Source organism: Ciconia boyciana, chromosome 5, assembly GCF_034638445.1.
Source record: "Ciconia boyciana chromosome 5, ASM3463844v1, whole genome shotgun sequence".
Taxonomy (NCBI): domain Eukaryota; kingdom Metazoa; phylum Chordata; class Aves; order Ciconiiformes; family Ciconiidae; genus Ciconia; species Ciconia boyciana.
Window position 1 is genome coordinate 51099713 of NC_132938.1, and position 25010 is coordinate 51124722.

General features: G+C 39.4%; 1 protein-coding gene across 2 annotated transcripts in view; it reads left to right on the forward strand.

The window, feature by feature from the left end:
- TNKS (tankyrase) overlaps nucleotides 1-25010 on the forward strand; it is a 145102-nt gene that overhangs the window by 106761 nt on the left and 13331 nt on the right. Inside the window, exons 11-20 of one of the 2 annotated variants that reach the window (XM_072861357.1) lie at nucleotides 25-103; nucleotides 8298-8469; nucleotides 12285-12364; nucleotides 13394-13539; nucleotides 14565-14730; nucleotides 17411-17630; nucleotides 17905-18014; nucleotides 20615-20803; nucleotides 22136-22409; nucleotides 23129-23211. In XM_072861357.1, the coding sequence (XP_072717458.1) occupies nucleotides 25-103; nucleotides 8298-8469; nucleotides 12285-12364; nucleotides 13394-13539; nucleotides 14565-14730; nucleotides 17411-17630; nucleotides 17905-18014; nucleotides 20615-20803; nucleotides 22136-22409; nucleotides 23129-23211 (1519 nt within the window). The remainder of the gene's footprint in view (nucleotides 1-24; nucleotides 104-8297; nucleotides 8470-12284; nucleotides 12365-13393; nucleotides 13540-14564; nucleotides 14731-17410; nucleotides 17631-17904; nucleotides 18015-20614; nucleotides 20804-22135; nucleotides 22410-23128; nucleotides 23212-25010) is intronic. The other variant, XM_072861358.1, reaches the window with a different exon arrangement.

The window sequence follows — 25010 nt, forward strand, 5'->3', positions numbered from 1 at the left end:
TCTTCCTTTTTTTTTTTTCCCTAGTTTCATGACGCCTTTGCATGTTGCAGCTGAAAAAGCTCATAATGATGTCATGGAAGTTCTGCATAAACATGGAGCAAAGGTAAATGTACTTAAATAGGTTTTATTTAAGGCAAAAGGCAAGAAGAAGGGTTATATTGGTTAAATACAGTGTTAGTTTTTATGATAGCTGTTGCTTTTTCTTCTGTATGCCTTGTGCTTCTCGTGTTAACCCTGAAGTGTGTTTATCTTAAATCAGTACAGGATGTTCAGGAATTCCATTTGAAAATTAGGTCTTCTCTCCAAGTAACTGAATACAGGCTTTAGGAGTCTAGCTTACTCATTTTTAATGAATCTTGCTACTCATTTCTAATAAATGTGGTCATCTAGGTTGCTTTATCTTGTTGGCTTGAAAATATCCAATGTCTGAGTTTGCTGACACTGAGTTTAGTAGTCTAATGCTGGGCATCCCTTAGTCCTTGCTTGCTTCTTATTCTCTTGGTCAGGTTGTTTTGCCATGCCCTTTAGCCATTGATAGGTGCTGACCAAAGGAATTTGTGAAGCTTGCTTAGAAACACAACGTTCAGCAAGTTATTTAAAGGCAGAGGAAAGTATAACTATCTTTATTTAGGATGTCTTTTAAGCATCTTTCAGAAGTATTTCAGAATGATCTTTCTCTGAGTTTTAGCAGCAAACTTTACATTCATGGTAATGATATACTTGGCTACTTAATTTTTTCAGAAACTCTTCTTGATGGGTACTTTCTTTGCATTGGTTAAAATATAAATGATCTCCCTATTTTTGCTTTTAAGGGGGATCACATTACTCTCTTTGAGTCTTTGTCTTCATTCAGGTAGCTAGAAATGAATAAATATACCTGTAATAACAATCTAGTGTGTCACTCTTGACGTGCTAGGAGGTGCGAGCAATGTAATTGTATGCATAGTTAATACTAAGTCTTTTTATTTTGAAACAATGAATTGTAATTTATAAGCCTGTATGAGAGCTCATTGCCAGATTTCAGTAGCTGATTCACTTCCATAGTACTTTAATGGCATCATAAAATAGCTTAACACCACCACTATGACAGAGTTTATTGCATTTGAGAATCCTGATGCAGTGGTGACATACCAAGATTTTCCCCAGGGGGGGAAGCAGGGCCAGAGGTCTCAGTTATAGTCATTAAAACCATTCATTATCATTTTCCCAGATTCACTCTTAGTAGCATACCTATGCACTGAAAGTGAAAAAAAATTCATTTTGCTATAGGAATAGATATTTCATGGCTTTATGGATCTGATTTTGCACGTGAACTCAGTACTGATGGTACTTGGGTAGGCACTGAACTGGACGTGCTGGAATTTCAAGCATATTGATACCCAAGTACTACCTGCTTTGAAATACAAGGAGTTTCTGGTGCTGAGGGTTTCTGGAAAGCCTGCTACTATACTGGAGGTATTTAAATTAGTGCTCCCTTGAAAATCTAGCTCTGTGTAGCCAGGTTAGGAGCAAGCTCAAAGACGTCATCCTTACTGGAATGGCCCAATTTTGTTGTTTGTGTCAGTAGCACATTCTGATGATGGCTTGTAATTCTTTTATGTCCTCAAGCAGGGTTTCCTAAATCATGATCAGCAAGTCATTTGTGGACTGAGTGATGGTGGTGAGTGGTCCACAATTATCTACAGAACCATGCTGAGTGGTGTGTTCCATTGTTTTTTCAGTTGACAGTATGCAAATAGAGGTACACGGTGGTTATCAAAACCCATTCTTCGTTCATATCCTGGTATATGCTTGCTATGTTATTCTGAGGATAGCCATTCACATTTATGATCTAGCAAAGCACTTAAGTGCACGGCAGGAGACCACTTATAGGTAAAATTAAGGATATATTTCCATACTGCAATGGATCAGGTCTCTCTATCGGCGTCCAAAGTTCCTTAGCTGTGAAATAGTACGTAATGTCATAATGGTTTTTCGTCAGAGGTAGGTCATTAAGGCTTATGAAGCACTTTGAAGTTCCCAGATGGGGTAAACTCTAGAGTATTAATTAGTTAACTAGGCATATTTAATCACTCTAAAATGTTTGTCTTGCTTGTATATTATCATTTGACCTCTTGCTCATGCTTTGACTGTAGGCATTCAGTTCATCAGATGCTCTTAACGTTGATATTTCTTTGTTTCTGATTGTTGAGACGTGGCAGCTTTAATCCCTGAAGCATGATACAGGTTTTTGATTTTTTCCATTTGTTGTGTTTCTGGAAGCTGCTTCTTCCTGTTTACTCTTTTTGTGCCTTGAATTTTAGTTAGTTAATAAGATGTAGTCAGATGTACTAAGCTCTTTGATCCTGTCTAGTTGTATTTTTTACAAGAGAGGGTTATCACGAGCTGGTGAATCTAGTCCGCCTGCAATAGCAGCCTCACCGTGAATATCCATTTGTTCTTTGAACAGCACTCTCCTGCAGTTTAAATACCTCTTTTCCATTTTGATGCTTTCTTTGCTGAGGTATTTGCAGTGAACAAACTGATTCTTCTTAGCCTTTGTTTTGGTAGGCTAGAAGCCTCAAACACTTAGTCTTCCCTCATAAAGGAACATTGCCATTTCCTAATCATCCTTATAACCCTTCTCTTTACTAGCACCAGAGGAAATCTTGGAGCTCAGGCAATGAGAATGGAATTCATTTCCTTACTGCCTTACATGATGGCACTTCCATATCTCTAATGTAAATGCTGGACTAATGCATACTGGGATCATGTTTACCTTTTTAATAGACATAACATGGTAGTACTCAGACCTTTCCTGTAGTCTCGTAGTACACAGATAATCTTGATTTTTTTTCTTGCTAATTTTTCATATTCATGCCCTTCAGCATTCTCCTGTAGCAAGATCATTAATGAAAATATTAAAACAAAATTATCCCACAACCAATCACTGAGCAGCTCTCCCCCTTTCAATATGTTCAGTTCCCATGTGATCCCATATCAAATGCTTATTGAAGTGTGGATGGATGAGACCTACCGTATTTTCTTTACTTTGCAACCATTTCTTCCATCAAAGGAAAGGTATTGTGTAAGTCAGCTTTAATCTACCTTCTGGAAACCACTACTGATAATAGAGAGAGAGTAACAATTTGAAAAAGATGAGTAACTGGGGCTTCAAAGAAAGTGGAACTTTCTTCTTCTGAAATACAGTGCCAAAAGGCAGACAGCTGATCCACAAAAAAAATCCAGTAATGGATCTAGGAGACAAAGTCATGTAAAGTTTTGTAGATTGAAAATCATTTGTGATTGTTTTAGCAATAGAGAAGAAACTGCTGTTTTCCTGAGAAGTAGCTGTGATCTGTGTCAGACAGCAAAAGTGAGATAACATGTGAAGTATGTATGTTTGGGAAATGGGCTGAAGCATGGTAAAGACTGCTTTAGGGAATTTGCTTGGGATGAATGAGAGATGGTTCGTGGTCTTGGAACTGGATTTAATTATCCTCAGTTTTATCACTGTGTAAATTTGCTGTTTGAAGTATGTCAGACTATAATAAAAAGTGAAGGACTTTTTGAATAACATGTGCTTGATCTAGACTTACTTTATAGAAATATTTCTAAGAACTCTAGTATTGCCAAGAGTCAACCTGTACCCACAAATTGCTTATTTTGGAGTGTCTTGCTGGCTCTTACTGAGGACACAGACTAGATCTGTAATTTGAACTGTGAAGTCGTCCTTGGTGCACATCGCTTGCACATCAGCATGGTATGTCTAAGCAATACCATTCCATGGTCAGTGAAGATATTTTCATTAGCTTGTTACTTGAGTTTGCAGAAGTTTTCTGTCAACTGTACATCTAAAGCACAGGTGAGAAACCTTGGGGTTTCTTAAAATTTTCTTCAAGAATATTGATCATAAATGTCTGTGGTTTTAAATGCCATACCCAGTTTTTATTTGTTTGCCTGAACTGCAGTGTGAAACAGCATTTCTCACCACTGCTTATTTGATGTTGAATATCCTCAAAGTACCTTATGAAAAATAAAAGCAAAGGATCTTTAAAGGATCCTCAAACATAAACTATTTTTTTATTAGACCCATGAGCAAATCTTCCAAGTGTCACGATTGTATCTTTGAAGATGGTCGAAATCCTTTGTTTAAAAAGAAAATCATTTGAAGGTGCTGAACTAATGAAAAAGTGGCTTTCATCCTGTTTCGTTGTATTGCTAGATAGTTGGTAGCTTATAACTAGCTCCTTGTCTGAATTTACAGATACATGGGAAATTTAGTATGTTCAGAAAGACATTTGGCTTTCTAGCAGTGCAGCAAAAAAGGATTAGTCTTTTCTGAACTGGAATGATTGTTGGAAAGAAAGACCTGCAAGCATGCAAGTTCACTGGTATCTTGGGCAAGCGTGAAGATTTTATGAATGCGATTTGTTTAACTGTTATGTTTCTAAAGGATAATGTTGAAACTATTCTTCTGCAAGAGAAAATGAGCCTTTCTAAAGTCACGTTAGACACATAAGTGTCCCTATTCATGATGGTAGCAGAAATTGCTTCATTCTGCTCTGTTAGAAGGACCTGGCTTTATGGATCTTTGCATAATACAATTATTTCTGTGCGTTGGAGTAGCATGTTGCCAGCCTTTCATGATCATAGATTTGATAACAGTCACCATCTATCTAGACACACACAAAAGACTTAAATGGTTTTGAATAACCTTGTTGTGTAATACATTTGCTTCCAGATTTCAGGTAGAGGTATGGTTTTCTCAGGAAAGAATAAGCATTGAAAAATTAAATTTCCTTTCAGAAATGCAGCAGGTTCTGGCCTATGATGGTTAACAACATGGAGAGCTGTGTGATGTGTTGTGAATGCGTGGTTCAACTTTTCTCACTGCTTAGACATCCAAACTTAGTGACGTTAATCTTAAGCTTTTACGCAAAGGAACAACTATGGAACATACGGCTGGATCATTTAGGAGCTTTCAGAGTGAAACTAGACCTCTTCTTTTTTCCTTTTTTTTTTTTTTTTTCTTCTGGCAGAGCTTGAAATTGCCACCAGCCTCTCTTCACTCCTATCTTGTTTATTGTTAGTGATGCACAAAGACACAAGACATACTGCAAGTTGTCTTCAGAATAAATGCAGCAGGAGAGCAGTTGGAACACTTGCATTGTGCAGGGAAGGATATCCTGATACTGGAACGGCTGGCAGAGCACAACTTTCTTGTGTGATTTTTAGCATGTATATCTTTTAGAAAGATATCACAGAAAAAATTGCAGTGCTTGGAAGCTATTGCATTTTGTGCTGCTGTAGTGTCAAGGAGTAGTAAGATATTGAGGGCATTTGATATCAACAGAAAGCTGATATGCTTATGATGTCTTGCAAAAAAAGTTTGCTGAACAGGTCCCGGCTGTTGAGCTGCCACAAGTGCCTGGCAGCCAAGGGAATATTGCTGTAGCTGTGTACACTGCTCCAAGACAGCAGCAGTGGAGGGAGGAAAAATCACTTCAGTGTCTGATGATACACGACCATTTTGATTTCTCTACTACATATATCCAGGATCAGGAAGAGGAAATGAAAGGGATAAAAGGAAAAAACAGAAGGAATGCTGCAGTGGGAAATACTGTATAGGATGGTATCTTTGCATGAAAAGCCTTACTTAAAAACACTTTTCATTTGATAACTGCATTCTGCTTTTGTGTTGCGGCTTGAGCAGTGGAGTGGCTGTTTTCATGCTAGAAGGGGAAGAAACCAGATCCAGAGCCAGTGTGCTGTGGAATAAAAGCTGTCAAATCTGTCATTTTTAACTCCTTGCAAAAAACTCGTCTGTAAAGTAATTCAGAGCTGCAGCCTTCTAATTTCAGACTGCTTATAAAGGGGACCAGTTGAATATTTATTATTTTTTTTATTAGTCCAGCTGGAACAACCTGCCTTCTCAGCACACAAATAAGACAGTACACCTTGGATATTTTACACTTCATCAAATAGAGTTTAAACTTTAGCTTTGAATTTGAAAGGGCATATGTTTTTAGACATAGTATTGGGCAGGCACATGTCTTACCGGATTTGATTTTTATGAGAGTTTAATCTCAGTTTGTATTTCAATTTGTAATGCTCAAATTGATTTTCATTTGGAAATAAATCCTGTTGCCTTCAGCCTTAGTGCAGTACATTCTTGGGTTGGTTTTAGACAAGTGCTGCATGATTGGCAAGAGCAGATCTACCTCAAAGTGAACATATTCCCCATGAAATTGCCCTGCAAAGCCTAATTCTGCTCCTGAGGGAAAGAACAGATTCATCTGGTGCGTGCGTCCGTCAGCTGCAGCCCTCTTTGTCCCAGAAGTAAGCAGGCATTTCTTCAAATGGCTGGCGTTCTTCTACCACAAGAATTGATTGTTGGCAGAGATAATTATTTGGAGGTGAAAGGAGACCTGCATACGACATGTGAGATGATGGATCTCATGGCTCTGCCAGTGTTCTTTTCAAATGAATATTAACATTTTTTCCAGGTACACAGTCAGTATTGAGTTGTGCAGTGCAAATGCCTTGCTGCTGTTCATCAACAATTTGTTCAGTACAGGAATGTTTAACACAGGAATTCAGTGTTACAGAAGACGTTAATTATGATTCTCTTTGTTGGGTGAAGGGAGTGTTATCAGCTACTTCCAGAATCCACAAGTCTCACTTCATTCTACCTTTACCATCACTAAAGCTGTACAGCCCTTGCTTTTCTCTGTGCCCTTATCAGTGGTGAAAGGTATCCAGTGTCCTGAAACAGATAAGGATCATCATCTGAACAAAATGAAGGATTTGGGACATTCAGCATCTAGTTAATATTTATGATAGCAGTAAGTTTTTATTTAAAACAAAACTTTAAGGGAAATCCCATTAGAGTGGCATGAGCTGAGCACAGTTAGAAGAAAGCAGAACTGTTCTCCTGTACATTTTCCTGCAAGAGAGGTTTGTGATCTGAGAAATTCCTGCTTTACCAGCCTGTAGAATTATTCAGGGATATAGAAGAATTTCAGGCAATATCGAATCACACTCTGCTTTATTTATGTGATAGTTCTTTGTTCTTTCCTGTGGCTTGATATTGTTGTATTGCAGTATTTTACTTTTTTTTTTTTTTTACCCTATCTGGTAGTAGATATTTTCTACATAGTTACCCCCCTAATTAAATTTCATTTAGTTACAGAATATGTGTCCCCACCAAAACGTGTTTTCACTAGCTTTCATGGAAAGGTAGTAGGATTTGCAGGCTGCATTTTTAGGTGAGAAATAACAAGCAAAACCTTTGTTTGCTGCCACCACAAAGATTTTGAAAAGGTAAAAAGGTGGTTTTTTACAGTAACAAAGTCTATTATGCATGCGGTTCACAGCCTGCAATCCGTAGGCTTGGAAACAGATAACAGGTTCTGAGTTGCTTGCAGAGAATATAGAGTAGTTCTGTATTTCATAAAGTGGTAAAAAAGCTGTTGGATATTTGCATTTAAATTTGTCATGAATCGCTGCTAGGTGCAAAGTATCGTCTTGAAAGGTTATTTTCATGAGGGGTTTTTTCCGCTTTTTAAAGCTTCCTATTATTCTCTTCCTTTCTCTGATAGTGAACCTGTGGAGATGCTTCTAGTTATTTAGATACTGTGTTAGATCTTGACAGACATATAGGTTTCCATTATATCATACTCTTTGAAAGTGATACTCCATTTTGCCTGTTTATACAGTCTTGTATTGAGTAGAATTATATGCAGTTATACTTAACATTTCTGTAAAAGTACAAAAAGTGAGGAGGAAATGGACTGTTTGTATCCAGCCTCCCCCCCCCCCAATTCCTAATTTGACATCTTTGTTTTGCTTTAATTCTTGGTAGTGAGTAATGTTGAGTTAATTCCCCTTCTGAGGATGACAGATGGTAATTTCCTTAAAGCTGGAATATCTTTGAATTGTTTCATTAATTATTTACCTCTTTTTTCTCTTCTGTGAGAGTTTTGGTTTTCTTATACAAGGTTGATCTTAATTGAATTTGTCAAAAGCTTGATCACGATTTAAAGTATGGTTTGAGGGATCCTGTGTTGTCTGTTAGCCATGCAAAACAAATAACCTGTGTTGTTAAAAGACAGGAAAGCATGTATGGTAAATCATCTTTACATTGGAGTGTTCACCTATTTTGTCACTTGGTTTTGTTTAGTTGCAATGCAGAGGGATTGACAGATAAATTTGTGTGCTGGAAAATTCTTGTTATTGCTCCTCTTAAGGGCAGGGACAGGTGCAGGCTTTTAATTATAACAATATTTTATTTTATATTGCTGCTGATTTTTCAGATGAATGCACTGGACACACTTGGTCAAACAGCATTGCACAGGGCTGCGTTAGCAGGTCACTTGCAAACCTGCCGGCTCTTGCTGAATTACGGCTCTGATCCTTCCATCATCTCTTTACAAGGCTTCACAGCGGCACAGATGGGAAATGAAGCAGTGCAACAGATTCTAAGTGGTGGGTAAAAATAAAGGCTTGTATATTTGAACTTCAGCTTCTCCCATTACAGCTGTGGGTCTTATTTCTTTTTCAATGCAAGAGACTTGCAGTAGTTTTCTAATCCCTCCCTTCCACCATCATGTACACAGATCTACAGTATGTACCGTGCAATACTTCTCAGAAAAAAAACCACAACAAAACAAAAAAAGCCTTGCTCAATTCAGTGATTTTGTGCAAATCGGGAAGAAAATAAACATCTTGCGGATTTAAAGCATGCTGCTGTACAGGGAGATTGTAGGAAGGCAAATGTGGGGAGTTTGGGGGCTTTTTTTGTAACGAGTTCCAAGGCAACTGGAATATTGCTGAGCATGTGAGAAACCTTTTTCCTCTCATCAGCCACCCTGTTAGGTACTCCATACTTTAGCATTCACAAGCAGAATGTTACTAGCAGAAAAATAGTGATAGTTGCTAAACCATTTGAACTTTTACTTCAAATCTCTTGCTTGTCCAGCAGAGAGAGATTTTATTGTGAAAGTGCTCTGAATACTGTTTAGATAACGATTTGTTTATATCTTGCATTAAAAAGGTGAACAGATGTTTGAAGAGGGTGCCACTATTTTTCATGTAAGTGCTTGAGGGTTTGCATCCTCTTACCCATGTCACATTTGAATTTTTGCGAGTAGGGAGAAGAATTGCATCAGTAGCTACTGCAGAGCAAGTAACTCACCTTAGAGTGGGATATGCATGTAGTCAAAGAAAGGCAGATATCCAGGTAGATGAGAAGACCCATGGTAGCTAGAAACTCCACTTTGTTCAGTGTTTTCAACAATGTTGCCTTAAAACAGGAAAAAAAACGGGGGGGCTTTTTACAGCAGTGCAAGGAAGGACTGTTTTGAAGTGTACCCACTCCTGAGATGTAGCTGGCTACATATAGCTGGTTACATAGGTAGCATTACCTGTTTAAAATATGCACGTGACTGTATATATGTGTACTGAGAGAGAAGAATGTTAGCTATGAATCAAAAGAAAGTCAACATACACCCTGCTGTTAAAGAGAATAGGAGTTTGATTTTAAAAAATAGTAAACTTACAAGTATTCTGAAAACACTCATTTGATTTTGAATTAAAAATTCCTTTTCACTGATTTACCTTTTCTAGGAAAACTAATTTTAGATGTCATACTGTACTGCTTTTCATTGGAGAGGTAGCAGCCTTTCTCTTACATCCCAGAAGGTGTTCAAGACTGAAAGATTTAAAAGCTGAAAAAATGCATGTAATGTAGGGTTGTTGACACTTTGTTCTCTATATTTCAAAGCTAGTAAATGAATACTGAAATTATTTACCAAATATTATTGCATGTTCATTTTTGTAAGATTGGGTTAAAGAAATATTTTTTAAATGTTGGAGTTGTTTTGATAGAGATTGTTACCTGACTCTTAAGTTCACAGCTTAAAATATTTTCCATATAGTATTGGATTTTTTTTTCCTCACACTTGATTGCTGAGCTACTTCCCAACTGTGAGATGATAACCATGAAAACAGCTTTCTGATGGCATAGTGGCCAGTGAATACCACTTTACTCTAGCTGCTTGTGATTTTGATTGCAACTGGTAGGAGTATGGCCATGTAATGTAAGAAAGCTCGTAAAGCGAGCTTGTTAATTTTTTCAAATGCTTATTAGAAAATGCTGCTAGTTTTGTTTTCTTGGAGTAAGATTTGTTTTGTTTCTTTGCTCAGTGCAGCCTTTTGGTACTCGGGTTCTAATCTAGTGGAATTGAAACTTCTCCTTCCTGTAGTAATTAAATTGTGTTTCTGATTGATTTCCTTTTTTACGCTCACCGAAGTGAGGGCCTTGGCTGTCTTGTGAAGACAAGGACAGGAGTCCAGAGAAAAGAGAAAGAATTGCTAAGGAGTGGAGCTTTGGATCCAGTATAGGACTTAGCCTCACCTATTCTCTTCCTACCTCAGGATGCTGAGATGGTGGTGCTCTTGGGGAGGGAGGGCAAGGGAAGGCAAATAAGATGGTGTGAGTTGAAATCTTAACCCACTCCAACAACAGGAGTTTGATGCATAGTATGCTCTGCCCACAATCACTAACACTTGTGTCAAGCCCCTGCTGCCATCCTTCTCTTGCAGCATGTGTTTGAATCGCTTAGCATCATAGAATCATAGAATTATTTAGGTTGGAGAAGACCTTTAAGATCGAGTCCAACTGTTTGCTAGTGGAACTGCTCCAGAGGATCGCAGTAGGCTTGAGGAAAGGAGCTGGCAGCTTTGGCTGTATTAAAGGTCCCGCTATCCCTCTTCCCTGAGCTTTCTCAGCCTTTCCTTCAACTGAGAGCATTTCTTCACCTAACAGTGGAGCTTGTAGGAGTTGCTTCTCACTTCCTCCTCCTCTTCCTGCAGTGAGTATGGAGGCAAGGAGGTGGAAAAAGGCCACAAAACATTGACCAAGAAGAGAAAATAGGGCTGCAATAGGAAATACTACCTCAAAGTGAATAGATAAGTTGATGTTCTTCTGTAAGGATAGCTAGTTAAGAAAACAAATATTCCTTTCTACCCATTTTCCACTCCTGTGATATAGTCACAGATTACATTGCGAAGTCAGGAACTGACTAGATTCTGCAGAGACTGTGTTAGTCTGTAAGAATTACCTTCTCACAAGGTCTCTGCAGTTTCCTCCCAGGACATAGTACCAGTTCTCTACATTTAAAGAAGTCTTAAGTATTTTTTGATGGAGTTGCGTGCCCATCTAGAATGAGTTTAGCCTGTTACAACACTCTGACTTTCTTACCGCATTCTTACAGAGGATTGCAACCCCAAGTTTATCTTGCCCCATTTGTTTTGCACTAGGCAGTAATTTCTGTCACTGATCAGGCAACATGCTGCCAAAACTTCTATTCCATAAATCCTTGAGCTTGAGAGGAGTAGCTTCTACAGTAGAAAGCAGTTTCTATTAAAAATGAAGTGATCAAGATTGCCTTTTCAGCTTCTTTTTGAGCAACGCTGAAGAGCTCTAGGGACAGCTAATCCGCTGCTCCTTTCCAGCCACTTCTTCCTCTTCCTTCAGTACGTGCTTGCTTTCTCACAGCCATATTTCTAATGAGAGGTGGGGTAAAAAAGAGTTTTGAAGCCAAAACCTGTCACTGTCTTACAGTCACTTAAAGAGGGGAAAAGGTATCTCTCTAAAGGTCTCCCTTTAATCACTATGTCATTCTTCGGATTCTATTTTTAGCCACCATGTTTATAAGAAGGGACAGATCTCATTTTTGCTATGAAGTGCAGTACACAACTGGAGTGTCATAAAGCAAGCAGTCACCATGTGGCCAAGGCCATCTTAGAAATCCCATCCCCTTGTCACTGCTTCATAGTAGGAGACATATCACAAGTGCAGGGTGCAAAGGCTGTCATTCAGCTGCTGAATTGAGCACTTTTAACCCTGGCTGTGCACTGGCGCCTTATGCAGTTTGCTGAAATTGTTGAGAAAGGTGCTTTTGATCTTCAGCAAAACTTTGAATCTGTCCCAGTGAGCATATAGATTTCTTAAATACAGACATGGTCATTTTTACCATACATAGGATTAGCAAAGCATTGATATTCCATTTGGCAGAATAATGTCAGCTCTAGAGTCTAAATCTGATTGGTTTACACTGAAACTAAGGCTCCTTATTCAGCTGTTTAGGCAATATGAATTTGAACGTCACAACTCCAGCTGCATTTTTACAAATGACAACAGACTTTTTTTCTCCCCCCAGTTTGGAAAATATGTTGAGCGCAAGTTAATATAACTTAATGATCCTAAGTAATCCCAAAACATCTTTTACCCTATGTAGAAAGTACACCTGTGCGCACATCTGATGTGGATTATCGGTTGTTAGAAGCATCCAAAGCTGGAGACTTGGAAACTGTGAAGGTAGGTGTGAGCAATTCATGTTAATTTTCCACTTTGTATTGCTGTACAAGGCTTGTGGAAGCCTCTGCTATAAGACTTGTGGAAGTAGTGCCCAGTGGATGGTAAATCATAAAAAATGGGAAGGCAAATCTCTTCTTTTTTTTTTTTCTAGAAAGTAGTGCGTTAAGATGTGCTGAGGTGTTTCTCGTGAGTTTTTGGTTGTTCATTTTCCCAGTCCTTCACACAGTCATGTCTTCGATGGACTCAGATGCAGTGTGGCAGATGCGGCTGTAATTCTTTGAAGTGGACCCTGTGATCCTCAGAATCACAGTTTAGTAGAAACAAGCCTCAGGTGCATGATTCAATCAGAAGGCAAGCAAACAAAAGTGTTAACAGATAGCAGACTTCACATTTTAAGCCATCCTTAATCTGAAGGTGAAGGGTCAGGCCATGGAGTCCCAGCATCACAGGAGGATTTGATTGTGTCTTTCATACTTGGTCTGTGGGCAAAACAGCCTGCAGATAGACTGTTCTGCATGCGTTCTCACCTTGAACTTCACCATCATACGTATTAATATTCAAACAGTAGCAGTTTTGTGCACCAGCAGCTCCTTTGACTGCCAAGCTCAATATTTCTAAATTTCTGAAGACAACGCAAGCTGGAAATGGTAACATATCTGGAGAAAGTTACATGGCCTTGAACCTGGTGCTTGATGATTTAGAGGCTCACCCTTTCTAATACATTAGGAACATCTTCATACTGCTTCCATCATTTAAGTCTTGTTTGTTATAGAAGTACTTTCAGCCATAAATTTAGAGCAGCTATTTTTTTTAACTTTACCTAAGTGGGAAGAAATTTCCTGAAACCTAACTTCTAAAAATTTGTATATAATAATAAATGGATCAAATTTTGGTTTGGGGTGTTTGGAGGTGGTAGTTTGGGGTTTTTCTTTTGGTTTTGTTTGTTTGATTGGGTTTTGTTTTGTTGGGTTTTTTATTTGTTTGTTTTAGTTGTGTACTAGATTTTGGTTTCTTCTTTTGTCTTTGCAGCAACTTTGCAGCCCTCAGAATGTGAATTGTAGAGATTTGGAAGGCCGTCATTCAACACCACTGCACTTTGCTGCAGGATATAACCGTGTATCAGTGGTGGAGTATCTGTTGCACCATGGGGCAGATGTACATGCCAAAGATAAAGGGTACATTTCATTCCATGATATGCTCTGCTGTTTTCTATTAGTGTGAGACCTCTACCCCCCCCTATTTCTTTTGCTTTGGATTTCAGTAACCATCATGTTTTTCTCTTGAAAATTTTTCTCTCTTCTTTCTTCTTGTTCTGCATTGTTCCTGACATCACTGTACGGAGATTTATACACCATTAAGGCATACTTCGCTTTCTGGCAAAGCTGTTGTCAAGTATATATCTGGCACTGTAATACATGATCCTTCTCTTCCCCTTTTGCCCATTTTGGAGACTTTGTTGTGCTTAAAAGCAGCCTTTAAGTTATTTCAGGTGATCTAAAATTGGTTTTGAATTGCATGGGGTAAAAAAACCAGGGTTATCTCTGGTAATTTTTCTAATTCTCTTAGTTAGCTTTTATTATGAAGTTAGTTATTCAGTTAATATTCAGTGAAATGATACAAACCACTTACAGGTTTTTGCATTATTTGCAAAGAAATCATGTAGAGTAGCATGATTATGTTTGATCTTTCACTCCAATATATTGGTTCAGGGTGGGGGATAATTAATTTCCAATGCTAAAACATTTCCAATACTCAATTTTCAGGCTCGTCCTGAAAGAAGTGTTTGGGTATCTTTCTGTATCTATCAGGTGTGCAGTGCTTACTAATAACTGTACTTCAAACCTATTATATAGTGTTACACCTTTTCTGAAATTTACACTCAAATATCCAAAGTTAGAACATCAGTGATTCTTGCAATTTAGTTTTTTGGCTGTTGTTAACAGCATTGAAGTTACTTCCTTGTGAAAGTAGTAACATTGGTGCTTGCTAAGTATTTAAAAGTCTCGTGGATGAGAACTGAAGGAGGATAATGAAGTTTCGATTGATGTTTTAATAACAGGGAACTAAAGCCATGAAAACTGGAAAGACTGAAAGATATCAGTAATGTCTGGTGGAAGTGGGAGTTTTATCTACTGGAACTTTGCATTATTGCATATTGGATTTTATTTTCTGGAGCTATTAATACTTTCTTTTTGATTAGTGGCTTAGTACCCCTGCACAATGCCTGTTCTTATGGACATTACGAAGTGGCTGAACTCTTAGTGAGGCATGGTGCTTCTGTCAATGTGGCAGACCTGTGGAAATTCACTCCTCTACATGAAGCAGCAGCAAAAGGAAAATACGAAATCTGCAAGCTGCTTTTAAAAGTAAGTGCTGGAGTTCTCAGATGTGTCTTTAAATGTGTATATGTTTATTTTTGCTGAAGGTTAATTAATTACTGCAAAGTTAACTGTATTCAGTGAGTTCTTCATGGTGTCTTTGAATCGGTTTTCATCTTACAATTGTGAGATGGTTTCCTGTGTAATGTCAGTTGACTTACAAAGAATCATCAGTACAGTTACTTGTTCCAGTACATGTATTAATACTGTTAGGCAAGTAGGACAAGAGTCTCAAACTGGAAAAAGCAGCTGAATTTGTGTAAAAAAATACAAAAACCCACCGTATGCTATTCATCCCTTTCTAGAACAGTTACTGCAGTTAAGTAAATCTTTGTAAATACTTACGCAAGAGTGTGTTACTGAGCAATAAATGAAGGTGGTCCTAAGTGATGTCTGGCATGTGAGAAATTTAAAACTGTTACGTTACTGTATGATTTGTCAAGCTCCTGGAGGAAATGCATATTAATATACTGTGGAATAAATATTCATTATAATTAGTGGAAGAACCTATAAAAAGCATGAGGTAACGCCGGCATGTTTCCAGTGAGAAACATGAGTTTGAGAGGCTTCTTAACATAAGGTCATATCCTGCCGTGGGAGGGTAAAAGAGGGTGCTAGAGTAGAATTTCTTGCCAATGCTATTTCCTGTTTTAGCGTTGCCTACTTCATGTCCCTCTGAAGCACAACATTTAAAATAGGAGTAAGTCAGAATATGCATGGTCTTAAAATGATGAGGCTCTTCCCCATCTTTTCATTTGCTGCTGCAAAGCCCTGCTATTTCCATCCTGTCTCAATTAATTATTTCACTTGATTACCAAAAAAGCATTCAGAGGGGGTAGCACATCAGTTTGAAACATATCTACAGTAGAAACTAGAAGATATTCGGAGATGTCTGTGGAGTAAGCACGATGATTGCCCTGCTAGTAACACCTGAATACAGATGTAAGCTCAAGCTATAGGAGCACTCATAATCTCTCAAGCATAGCGTTACTTTATAGACACCGGAGGTCTCTGGAGTTTTCTGATCATTCCACTGGGAATGTAGCTATTTTTTGTGTTCAAAGGATCCTGAATGGATGTATGACAGGACATAGAAAAGTGCTGAAATCTTTCTTTGTTAAATCACTCTTGCACAAGAGCTAAATATGCCCTTAAGGTGACACGGTTTTGTAAAGGCTCTGGGTGTCTGCAGATATGTGCTCACGCTGCAGTTTGCTCAGGGCTTGTCCTGCTGTGTCTCATGCCAGCTGGCAGTGCTGTCAGTTCTGCTGAGCCATGGATGTTGAGCTTGACTCCTCCTGACTTGCGCTCTTTCTGTCCTGGTCTGCTTGAAGAAAGAAACAAAAATGTTCAGACGTTTTGGAGAGACTTTCTTCTTTCATCACTTTTCTTTAGAATTACCACCATCATTTGTTTCTGTGATTCTTTGAAGGGGTCTCAGAAGACACTGCCTCTTCATTTAGATATTTATTCTGGAGAGTATTTGAATAGTTCCAATTTTGGTAAGTTTTAAATCAAGGGATCTAAGGTCATATCTTGGAGAGGCCATTGCCATTTAAAAGGCTTTGTGCAAAGAATGCTCTCTTCCCAAAAGCACCACAGATGTAGAACTGGTTCTGTGTAATCAATACTCTGTCCCTTGCTGTTTACCCTTTACACCCTGAGCATTGCTATACTGCTTCCAAATACAAGGCGGTTAATTCTTTCTTCTCTCCCTATCCCCAGTTCATTCCCTGTGGCTCACACTAACACAGCTTTGCCAGCATCCCCAGTGAGAAATGGCAGGGTAGACTTGCTGGCAGGGGTTGGACCACTGTTTGATTATTCTGAAGAAGCCAGCCAGAGAACTATAGTGCCAGCAGCTGCCTCTGCCTTATCTATCTTTGTTTTTTCCTGCTGCTGCTGAAAGTGAACAGGGATGGAGCTGTCCTCACACAAAATTGTATGTGGACATGATTCACGCCATATGCTGTATGTAGATGTATGTTCCCCTCCTCGTCCCATGCTCCAGTACTGTGTTCTTATCGCTGGCTGATCTGCATGTTTTACCAGCACAGGTATACCCCAGCAGTCATCCAAATCCACTTCCCCACCAAAATGTTTTTTTCACTGCTTTCCAGGACCTGTAAAGTGCTTAAGACGGTGCTGTTACCTATTGGAAAGTAGAAATTAGTATTTTTCTAGTTCCCTTCTGAAACAATAGCAGGGTGGCATTTAGTGAAACTCAGGGCCTGGCTTCACTAGCTCGGAAAGGTGTGCTGAGGAAACACCTCTGCCAGCCAGTTTGCAGGAGAAGGGAAGGACTGGCCAGCAAGCTATTTGCAGCTGGCTTTTCTTTAGCACCTGCTGTGGCAGTAGGATATAGCTATATGCGGGATATGCTCCTGAACCTACTGCACTTGCAGGTAGAGCAGTGGCAGCTCTCCCAGAGGGCTGCCATTCTTGCCTGTGGAGTTGAGATTCACACAGCTGTGTTGCAGACTAGTGCTTTAGGCCTCAGCCTCCTGGATTTATTCTCACGTGCCTGCTAATCTATACAGTTGTTGCTTCATGATGGCAGGGCGGCAAAATCCCCCGCCTCCTATCTTGTGCCACAAAGTAGTGATGCACTTATGTGCACTCCATGGCTCACGGTTGTGACAGCAGCATTCCACTTTGCTCTTTGCAGCATGGAGCTGATCCAACAAAAAAGAATCGAGATGGGAACACTCCTCTAGATCTGGTGAAAGAAGGAGACACAGATATCCAGGACTTACTGCGAGGAGATGCTGCCTTGCTAGATGCTGCCAAGAAGGGGTGCCTGGCACGAGTGCAGAAGCTATGTACTCAAGAAAATATCAATTGCAGAGACACCCAGGGAAGAAATTCAACACCACTACATCTTGCAGGTGGGTGACTCGCCAGGTTTTGAAGGCTTGTATATTTATGATAGGGCTACAGAAGTCAATCACCAAACCCAGGATTGGTATAGTAAGAGTTTCACAGAGGATTGCCCTGTACAAAGGGTTGTTAACTATGGCAGCTGTATTGCAGGATGTAATACAGTTACTAGGAAAGAGGAGCTTTTGCAGTCAAAAAATTGCTTTAGCTTTTCTGTCTAATAATTTTTCTTCAGTTTAGCTCTCCTAATAGCCGATTTCTTTTCCTGTGCCTTTTCTACAGCTGGTTACAACAATTTGGAAGTAGCTGAATACCTTCTTGAGCATGGTGCTGATGTTAATGCCCAGGACAAAGGTGGATTAATCCCCCTACACAATGCAGCATCCTATGGGGTAGGTGCAGGCATTCTTGCCATGAGTAGACCAACAAGGAACTCCTTGAAGTCATATCCAAAGCCAGTTATTTTGCAGCTGACTTGCTGTGAACATAGTTCAGGTTTTGATGGCATGAAATACTTGTTGGACTAAGTTGCTGTTGTGAGTCCTCTTTGCAGTCCTACAGATCTAAATAAGACACAGATTCAGGTGTGCTGTAGCAGTTAAAGGCTGCAGTTTGGAAAGATCACTAGAACATAGCTTTTATGCAGGCAAGCAGATGCACAGCATTGAACAGTGTTAAATCTGGGGTGACTGTTGAAACAGAGAAGACCTCAGGTTGTTGCTGAAAGACTTGGATGCAAGGAAGAGAACAATACCAGAGAATCGTGTCTAGGTGATGACAAAGAAGTGGAGGTCTGTTACAGCTGGTCTCTGGTGGGGAGCTACTGCTAAAACTAAAGTGTTGAAGGGCTACTGGGTTTGCAGTATGGGTGTCCTCTTGGGCAAGCTGTCTACTGCAGTGGGGGTGCAGTGGCTGATTCAAACCATTTTGGATGAGGCAGGCCCTCCTTCCTCCATATAGGAGGAAACATCTATGTGCATACCACTTGCACAGATGCCTGATAGGTTGCTTATAAGCAGCTGTTAATTGTGGATGAGGTGAGAAGGAAATCTCTTGCAAATAATTGTACAGAGACAATGCTTGAGAAGCTCCTAGCAGTGTGCTTACGGTCAGAGGACATGAGTCTCAAGAAAAGTAGTGGTTTTGATGGTCTCATGGTATGCTCTGTCTGTTACTACCTGGCCCTGGCACAAGAAGAGCAAAATCTGGGAGAGATGATTGCAATAGAACCACGATTGCTTTCATTTGAGAGCCAAAAGTAGTACAGTGTTCTCCTTGTTTTTAAGTAGAGCCTATCAATGAAACTCGGCCTGTGTCATTTGCATTGGTTCTCTAAGTCAGTCTGGGATCCCAGTGTCCTAAAGAGCAAAAAGCTCTAAATCCTGCTGAAGGTTTAGAAATGCAACACAGAATTCTTTATGGTACTGGGTCCTAATACCAAGCAATATGGTTCATCAGCATCTGCCATAAGCATTACATTCCCAGGATGTTGCTTAGATCTAGAGATATATTCTGTTGCAAAGATTGCGTTCTTTCTTTTCAAGTATGGGAAACCAAAACACACATTTTATGTGAAGGCAAAACATTCCTTACTGGCACAGGGAAATGTTAGAGATTGGTTCAAGCTGATGATCACTTCTAAAAATCATAATACCAATCTAATCTGGTTGCCTCACTTTCTCTAGGAAAAGTTAATGAGGCACTGTTTGGTGCTTTTCCATCAGCTTATTTAGTTAAGAGTTGCTGTATACCTTGCCTGTGGTGACCCACGCTTCTCTCTGATCTGTCATCAGCCCATTCAGATCTCTGTGATGGGAGGTAGAGAGCAGATGAGTACTGGTTTCACAAGTTCATAGCTGGCAGGTTTCACAGGCTCAACCTTTTCCTCACAAAGTGTCTTCAGTTCTCCCACCCAGCACTTCATGCTGCATGTCCTTCAGTAGGGTTTCATGTGGCAGAAGAGTCACAGGAACAGCAATTGCTTTAAAAGGTTTGGCAGAGAGGAAAAATAAGGTTGGCAGTCTTTTCAAACCACGCTTATTCAGAGAGCAAGCCCTTTTACGAGAGCTGCTGAGAGTCACTTAATTGCCATTGAGAGGAAAAATGAAATCCATTGGCAAGTCTTTGCACTTCTGCTTACAATTTCAGTGTTTCATGCTCCTACCTACTCATTTTGACTACTTGCTTTTTTATTTCTTAGCTGTATTGCACAAGTAATTTTACTAGTCAGAGGCAGCCAAAAATTTTATTTGCCAGTTTTCTGTTCTCTTATTTTAACTGGGGAGACTTCAAGGATGGGATATTCATGGAAGCGTGGGGTTATAAGATCGTTACTTTTATAGCCCATGTAAAACAGTTGTCCCTTATGACACTCATAATGCATTTTATCAGTTACAGTTCTCTCATAAAATATGATTGGAGAAAGAACAAATTTGTGCTGCCACAGATGGGTTCAAAGTCTTGGAAGAAATTGCAAGAAAGAAATAAAGTACGACAAAGACTTCTGTGTTACAGACATTTAAGTGGTGGCTCAGCAGTACAAGACGTTGATCTTTAGAGCTTCTAGTATTGTATCACAAATGTTGCAGTCCTGTAAATTTGTGTTGCCAGTTCAAATTTGTCTACAAATATTTTGACAGTTAACTCTCGTCAGTTTTATGCTGGATCAAGTATCATGTCTGCTCCTGCAGCTGACACAAACTTCATGCTATGTGTACTTGGGGTGATTTGGCACAAATATAATTCTGTGCCTAATCCCAATTATACATGTGCTGATGGATGATCTGGTAGTGCACAGATACATAGGACCGTGGAGCTGCAGTATATAGTGGTACCTGAAGAGGTGTGCTGCTACATAGACACAGGAGGCAGAGAAGTGATTTAAAGGAAAGAGAAATTACAGGGGTCTCTAAGCACTGTTACCTCCAGCACAAAAAAGGAAATACGTGTTTTACCAGTGTCACGTTGATTAAGATGTTCTTGTGTTTTCCAGCATGTGGATATAGCAGCACTGTTGATCAAATACAATACATGCGTAAATGCAACAGATAAATGGGCGTTCACACCATTGCATGAAGCTGCACAAAAAGGAAGGACACAGCTCTGTGCTCTGCTGTTAGCTCATGGAGCAGATCCAACCATGAAGAATCAAGAGGGTCAGACACCACTAGACCTGGCAACAGTAAGTTCATGTTAGCGTGCCAGCCACAGGCTGCTCTGGAGGATTTGCTCTGCATTTTAAATGGCTTTCTATGGCTTCATAGCATCAGTGGTCCTCAGCTTTTGCCATGTTGAGGTAGAGGGAGATGAGCATCTCCAGGGTGCCTGTTTGTGACTTTTTACCTGTGGGTCCAGGCTTTTTCCTTTGGCTGAGATCTTAATGTGGCTTGTGATTTAAGGTTTGCTTCTGCTTAAGGATTTATTCCTGGGATCAATCTCCTCGTTGCCAGAAATAAACCTCTCTGAAACATCCCCAATGATGGTCAATCTGTGTACTGTTGGTGATTGTTTCTTTGAACCTAGGGGGGAAAATCCGATGGGCCTTTAGAGGAATGGGATCATTTAGAGGATTATGATGCTCAGTGCCTGCATATTACCTCAGTTCTTTTTTGTTTAACTCCAAAACAACATTCTAATATTTGCAGGTGGCTAGCAAACTTTTTCTAAAACTGGCATCCAGAAGCTTTCTTGTTAGTGGTGGCTGGTTAAAAAAGACTAATAAACATGTATGTCCCAGGTTAACCAGTTTTGATGGAATGCAACCAAATTGGATGCCATGTCTGGTTATAGTGCAAGTATCTTTTAAGGCCATTGATTGATTGACTTATGGAAAGTTCAAGAAATATCCTCCAGAATAATCTGAGCTCTAGAAAACTTGCTTTGTGATGAGGGATATGAAAACTATTTGATTTCTCTGGGGGAAAATAAGGATGTCTTAATCATGTTCTGCAAGAACAGGCAAGGAGGAAATTCTTGAAGATGAGGGTCCTGCTTAATTTAGTCAACAAAGGCTAAATCCAATTGTTAGCTAAGTTCATACTTCTCCTGTAGCTCCTGTCTTTTTGTCTATTATAAGACTATAAGATGTGATTATAGCAAAGGCAGTGGTAGTCTTTCCATTGAAACCTTGATCCAGTGCAAAATGCTTCACCAGAAGTTGAGTCTGACAGAGAAATTACGAGGTGGCATTGCCTGGCCTAGGTTGTGAAGGTTTTCAGATAAAGCTGCTGCATTGCTTTTCCTGGCTTTAACACCTAGAAAGTAATTCTGCCAGAAAGGAAGTTAGATGTACCTTCTTACCTTTAGAAATGGGGAGAACCTGGTTCACTTATGTCTGAGCAGTGAATCAGAATGTTCTTGCAACCATTAATTCCTGTGTTACAAAAGTTGGCAGTTTTCTTTTTAATGGGGGAACAGAGCAATCAATTAAAACAAATGCAAAGAAAAATTATTTCCAGGGATCAGTGACTTGTGATAACAGAACCTCATGTTGAATGTTCTTTCTGTTTTTCAGGCTGATGATATCCGAGCCTTGCTGATAGATGCAATGCCTCCAGAAGCTTTGCCTACATGCTTTAAGCCTCAAGCTACTGTTGTTAGTGCCTCCCTGATCTCACCAGCATCTACGCCATCCTGCCTCTCCGCTGCCAGCAGTATAGATAACCTCACTGGGCCACTGGCAGAACTAGCCGTAGGAGGGGCATCAAATGCTGGTGATGGAGCAGCAGGAACTGAAAGGAAGGAAGGAGAAGGTGCATTTGCTGCTGGACAAGTTTACATTGCCGGAAGTACAGTAGCTTAGTATCACAATAGGCCTTACTTTATCTGAAAAGCATTTCTGACTAGCCAGAAAATACTGTACAGCTTGAACTGTTATCTGTATTTTAAAGTGTCTGATGCTTGCTCTGTTTTCATGTGCTCTGCTAGGAGCATTGTTGGCTGTTCATCTATGTTTGCTATCAGTGATTAGGTCTGACTACAAAGGCAGATCTGATTAGGTGCCCAGATGTTTGTTGTTGATTTTATACAGAAAATCCAATGAGAATTATTTTGATGAAGGAATTATGATGAGAATGGCTGGGGGATTTTGCTAAGGCTTTTTAAACCCTTTGATTAGTATCTGGAATGCATGCTTTATGCCAGCATCTAGGTGATTACACAGCAAAAAGACACCCACCCTTCCTTTCCTTCTCTTTGCAATACGAGCCTGTATTTGCCACAGATCATTTGTGCTTTTTAACAGCTGATCCTGAGGAGGGAACAGTGATGAGCTTTGCACTGAGCTTTCACACAGTGGAAGTGGATTGTTTATTATAGAAATAGACAAATTGATTGTAAAAAGAACCAGAGTTTGGAATTTTGAGAGTATCAGTGGTATTGCTTGATATTTTTAAAGTGTTTTTGTTTGGTGTTTTGGGTTTGGGGGGGGGGGGGGGAGGATTTGGGTGTGGTTTTTTTTTTTTAATTCAGGTGCATAGGATATAATGACTTGTTTCTTCTCTTACAGTTTCTGGCCTTGACATGAACATAACCCAGTTCCTAAAAAGCCTGGGTCTTGAACACCTTCGGGACATCTTTGAGACAGAACAGGTAAGTGGCAAGCCTCATCTCTGTGTGTTTAAAAGACAGACTAATCTAATAAATTTAAGTGACATTTTAATTCTCTAATTGGAAATGAAAAACCCCAACTTCACATCTACAGGAAAAAAAAAGTATGTCCAAGAAAACTGCAAATGAGTTGCCAGATACTTTATGGTGAAGTTGAGAAATCTGTGAAAATTTATTTTGTTGTTTGATTCAGGTATCCAGTGTCTTTCACTTCCTTATACACACATCATCACTGCCAATTTGGCTTGTATTCTGAGAGTTATATTGGACCTTGTGAACTTTGAACATGATGGCTATAACAAAGTAAGGTTGGAATGTCACCTGCACTTGTCTTTCAGCAGTCTTGATATCCAAACAAGCCTTTTGCCACCTGTAATGCTGCATGTGACACTTTGGTTAGATCTAGGAAACCCTCCAGTTTGACTATAAGCTGAAACAAAAATCTAGTTTACCAGGGCATAGTCACACTAGATAATGCAGAAACTACTAGTTTCCTAATAGGTTAGGACTATAGCATTAACTGGGTTTTACAGGGCTAACAAGTTTCAAATAGAATTGAGATGGGGAAAAAACCTGCGGTTTTATCAATAATTCATGATATATGAAAAGAATACAACTAACGTAACAGTTTCTCAAGCTTACGTTACTTTTTAGAGCAGAAGTACCTCTAATGTATTTGTAGGCTCTTCTTATGTACCATTTCTTAAATTTAACGTTACCGTTAAATAGATTATTTGTCCGCATGAGCAAGATGGACACAGTGGTGGAAGTGAAAGGTACAAGTGCAAGAGACTGGATTTGATGGTTATTTTTTTCCCCAGGCCTCTGCTGCTAATCTTTTATGAGGGGTTAGGAAACAAATGTTTGAAATGTAATGTGTTGCTTACAGAAAAAGTTCCAACCGTTTCAGTGAAACGTTACAGGAGGTATCTCCCCAAAGTTAAAATGCCATATAATCTTTTTTCCCTCCTTATATATGAAGCATAAGCTCTTTTCTTTAATTTGGAAATGCTTCTATTAAGAAGCAAACCAACCTTAAACCAACCTATGTTCTAATCACATTTTTTTCTTACTATTTTTCACACCTTCCTGTTATCATGCTGGTTTTGTTCTACTTTTGCCTCCTTAACTGCTAACCTGTTCTTAAGATCTTAATAATGCAGATCGGATTCACTATATTCATTCATCATTTTGAAACTGTTTAGCTCCTCTTGTAAGTTTCTTTCTAGTGAAAACAAGCTCATCTTCCTTAAGCTTAGTGTTTTAAGCTGCTTTTTCCAAGCACTGCAGTACCTTCGTGTGCACTTTTTCACCTTGGCTCTAGCCTCCTCCTGATGCTTTCTAATATCTGGGTTTCTTCTGTATTTTTTTAATGTTCTGCTGCACATGACGAATGTCTTCAGTGGCTTTTCCACAGTAATCCCAATAGGGTTGTTTTGTCCTCAACTGGACAGATGTTCAGTGTAGCTATCAACTCCTTGCTTGAGCTGCTTTCTTTTGAATTAATGATATTCAATTTGTAGTGGACAGAGTCCACACCTGCAAGCCCAGTTGTGCTAACAATACAGCTTCTTTTGAATCAAGTTGTATGGTTTCCCATTATTTGCTGAGCTTCCCATTCTAGTTTAATGTATAAATTTGGAAGTAGATTTTGTATAATTATCTCCTCCAGATGAAATCTTTCTGTTTTTTCACAGAATCACCTCCAGGCACAATTGCTTTATAGTAATAAAAATGTGTATTTTTAGCCTTTATTTAGCCTTTACCTCCTGTTCTTTAAA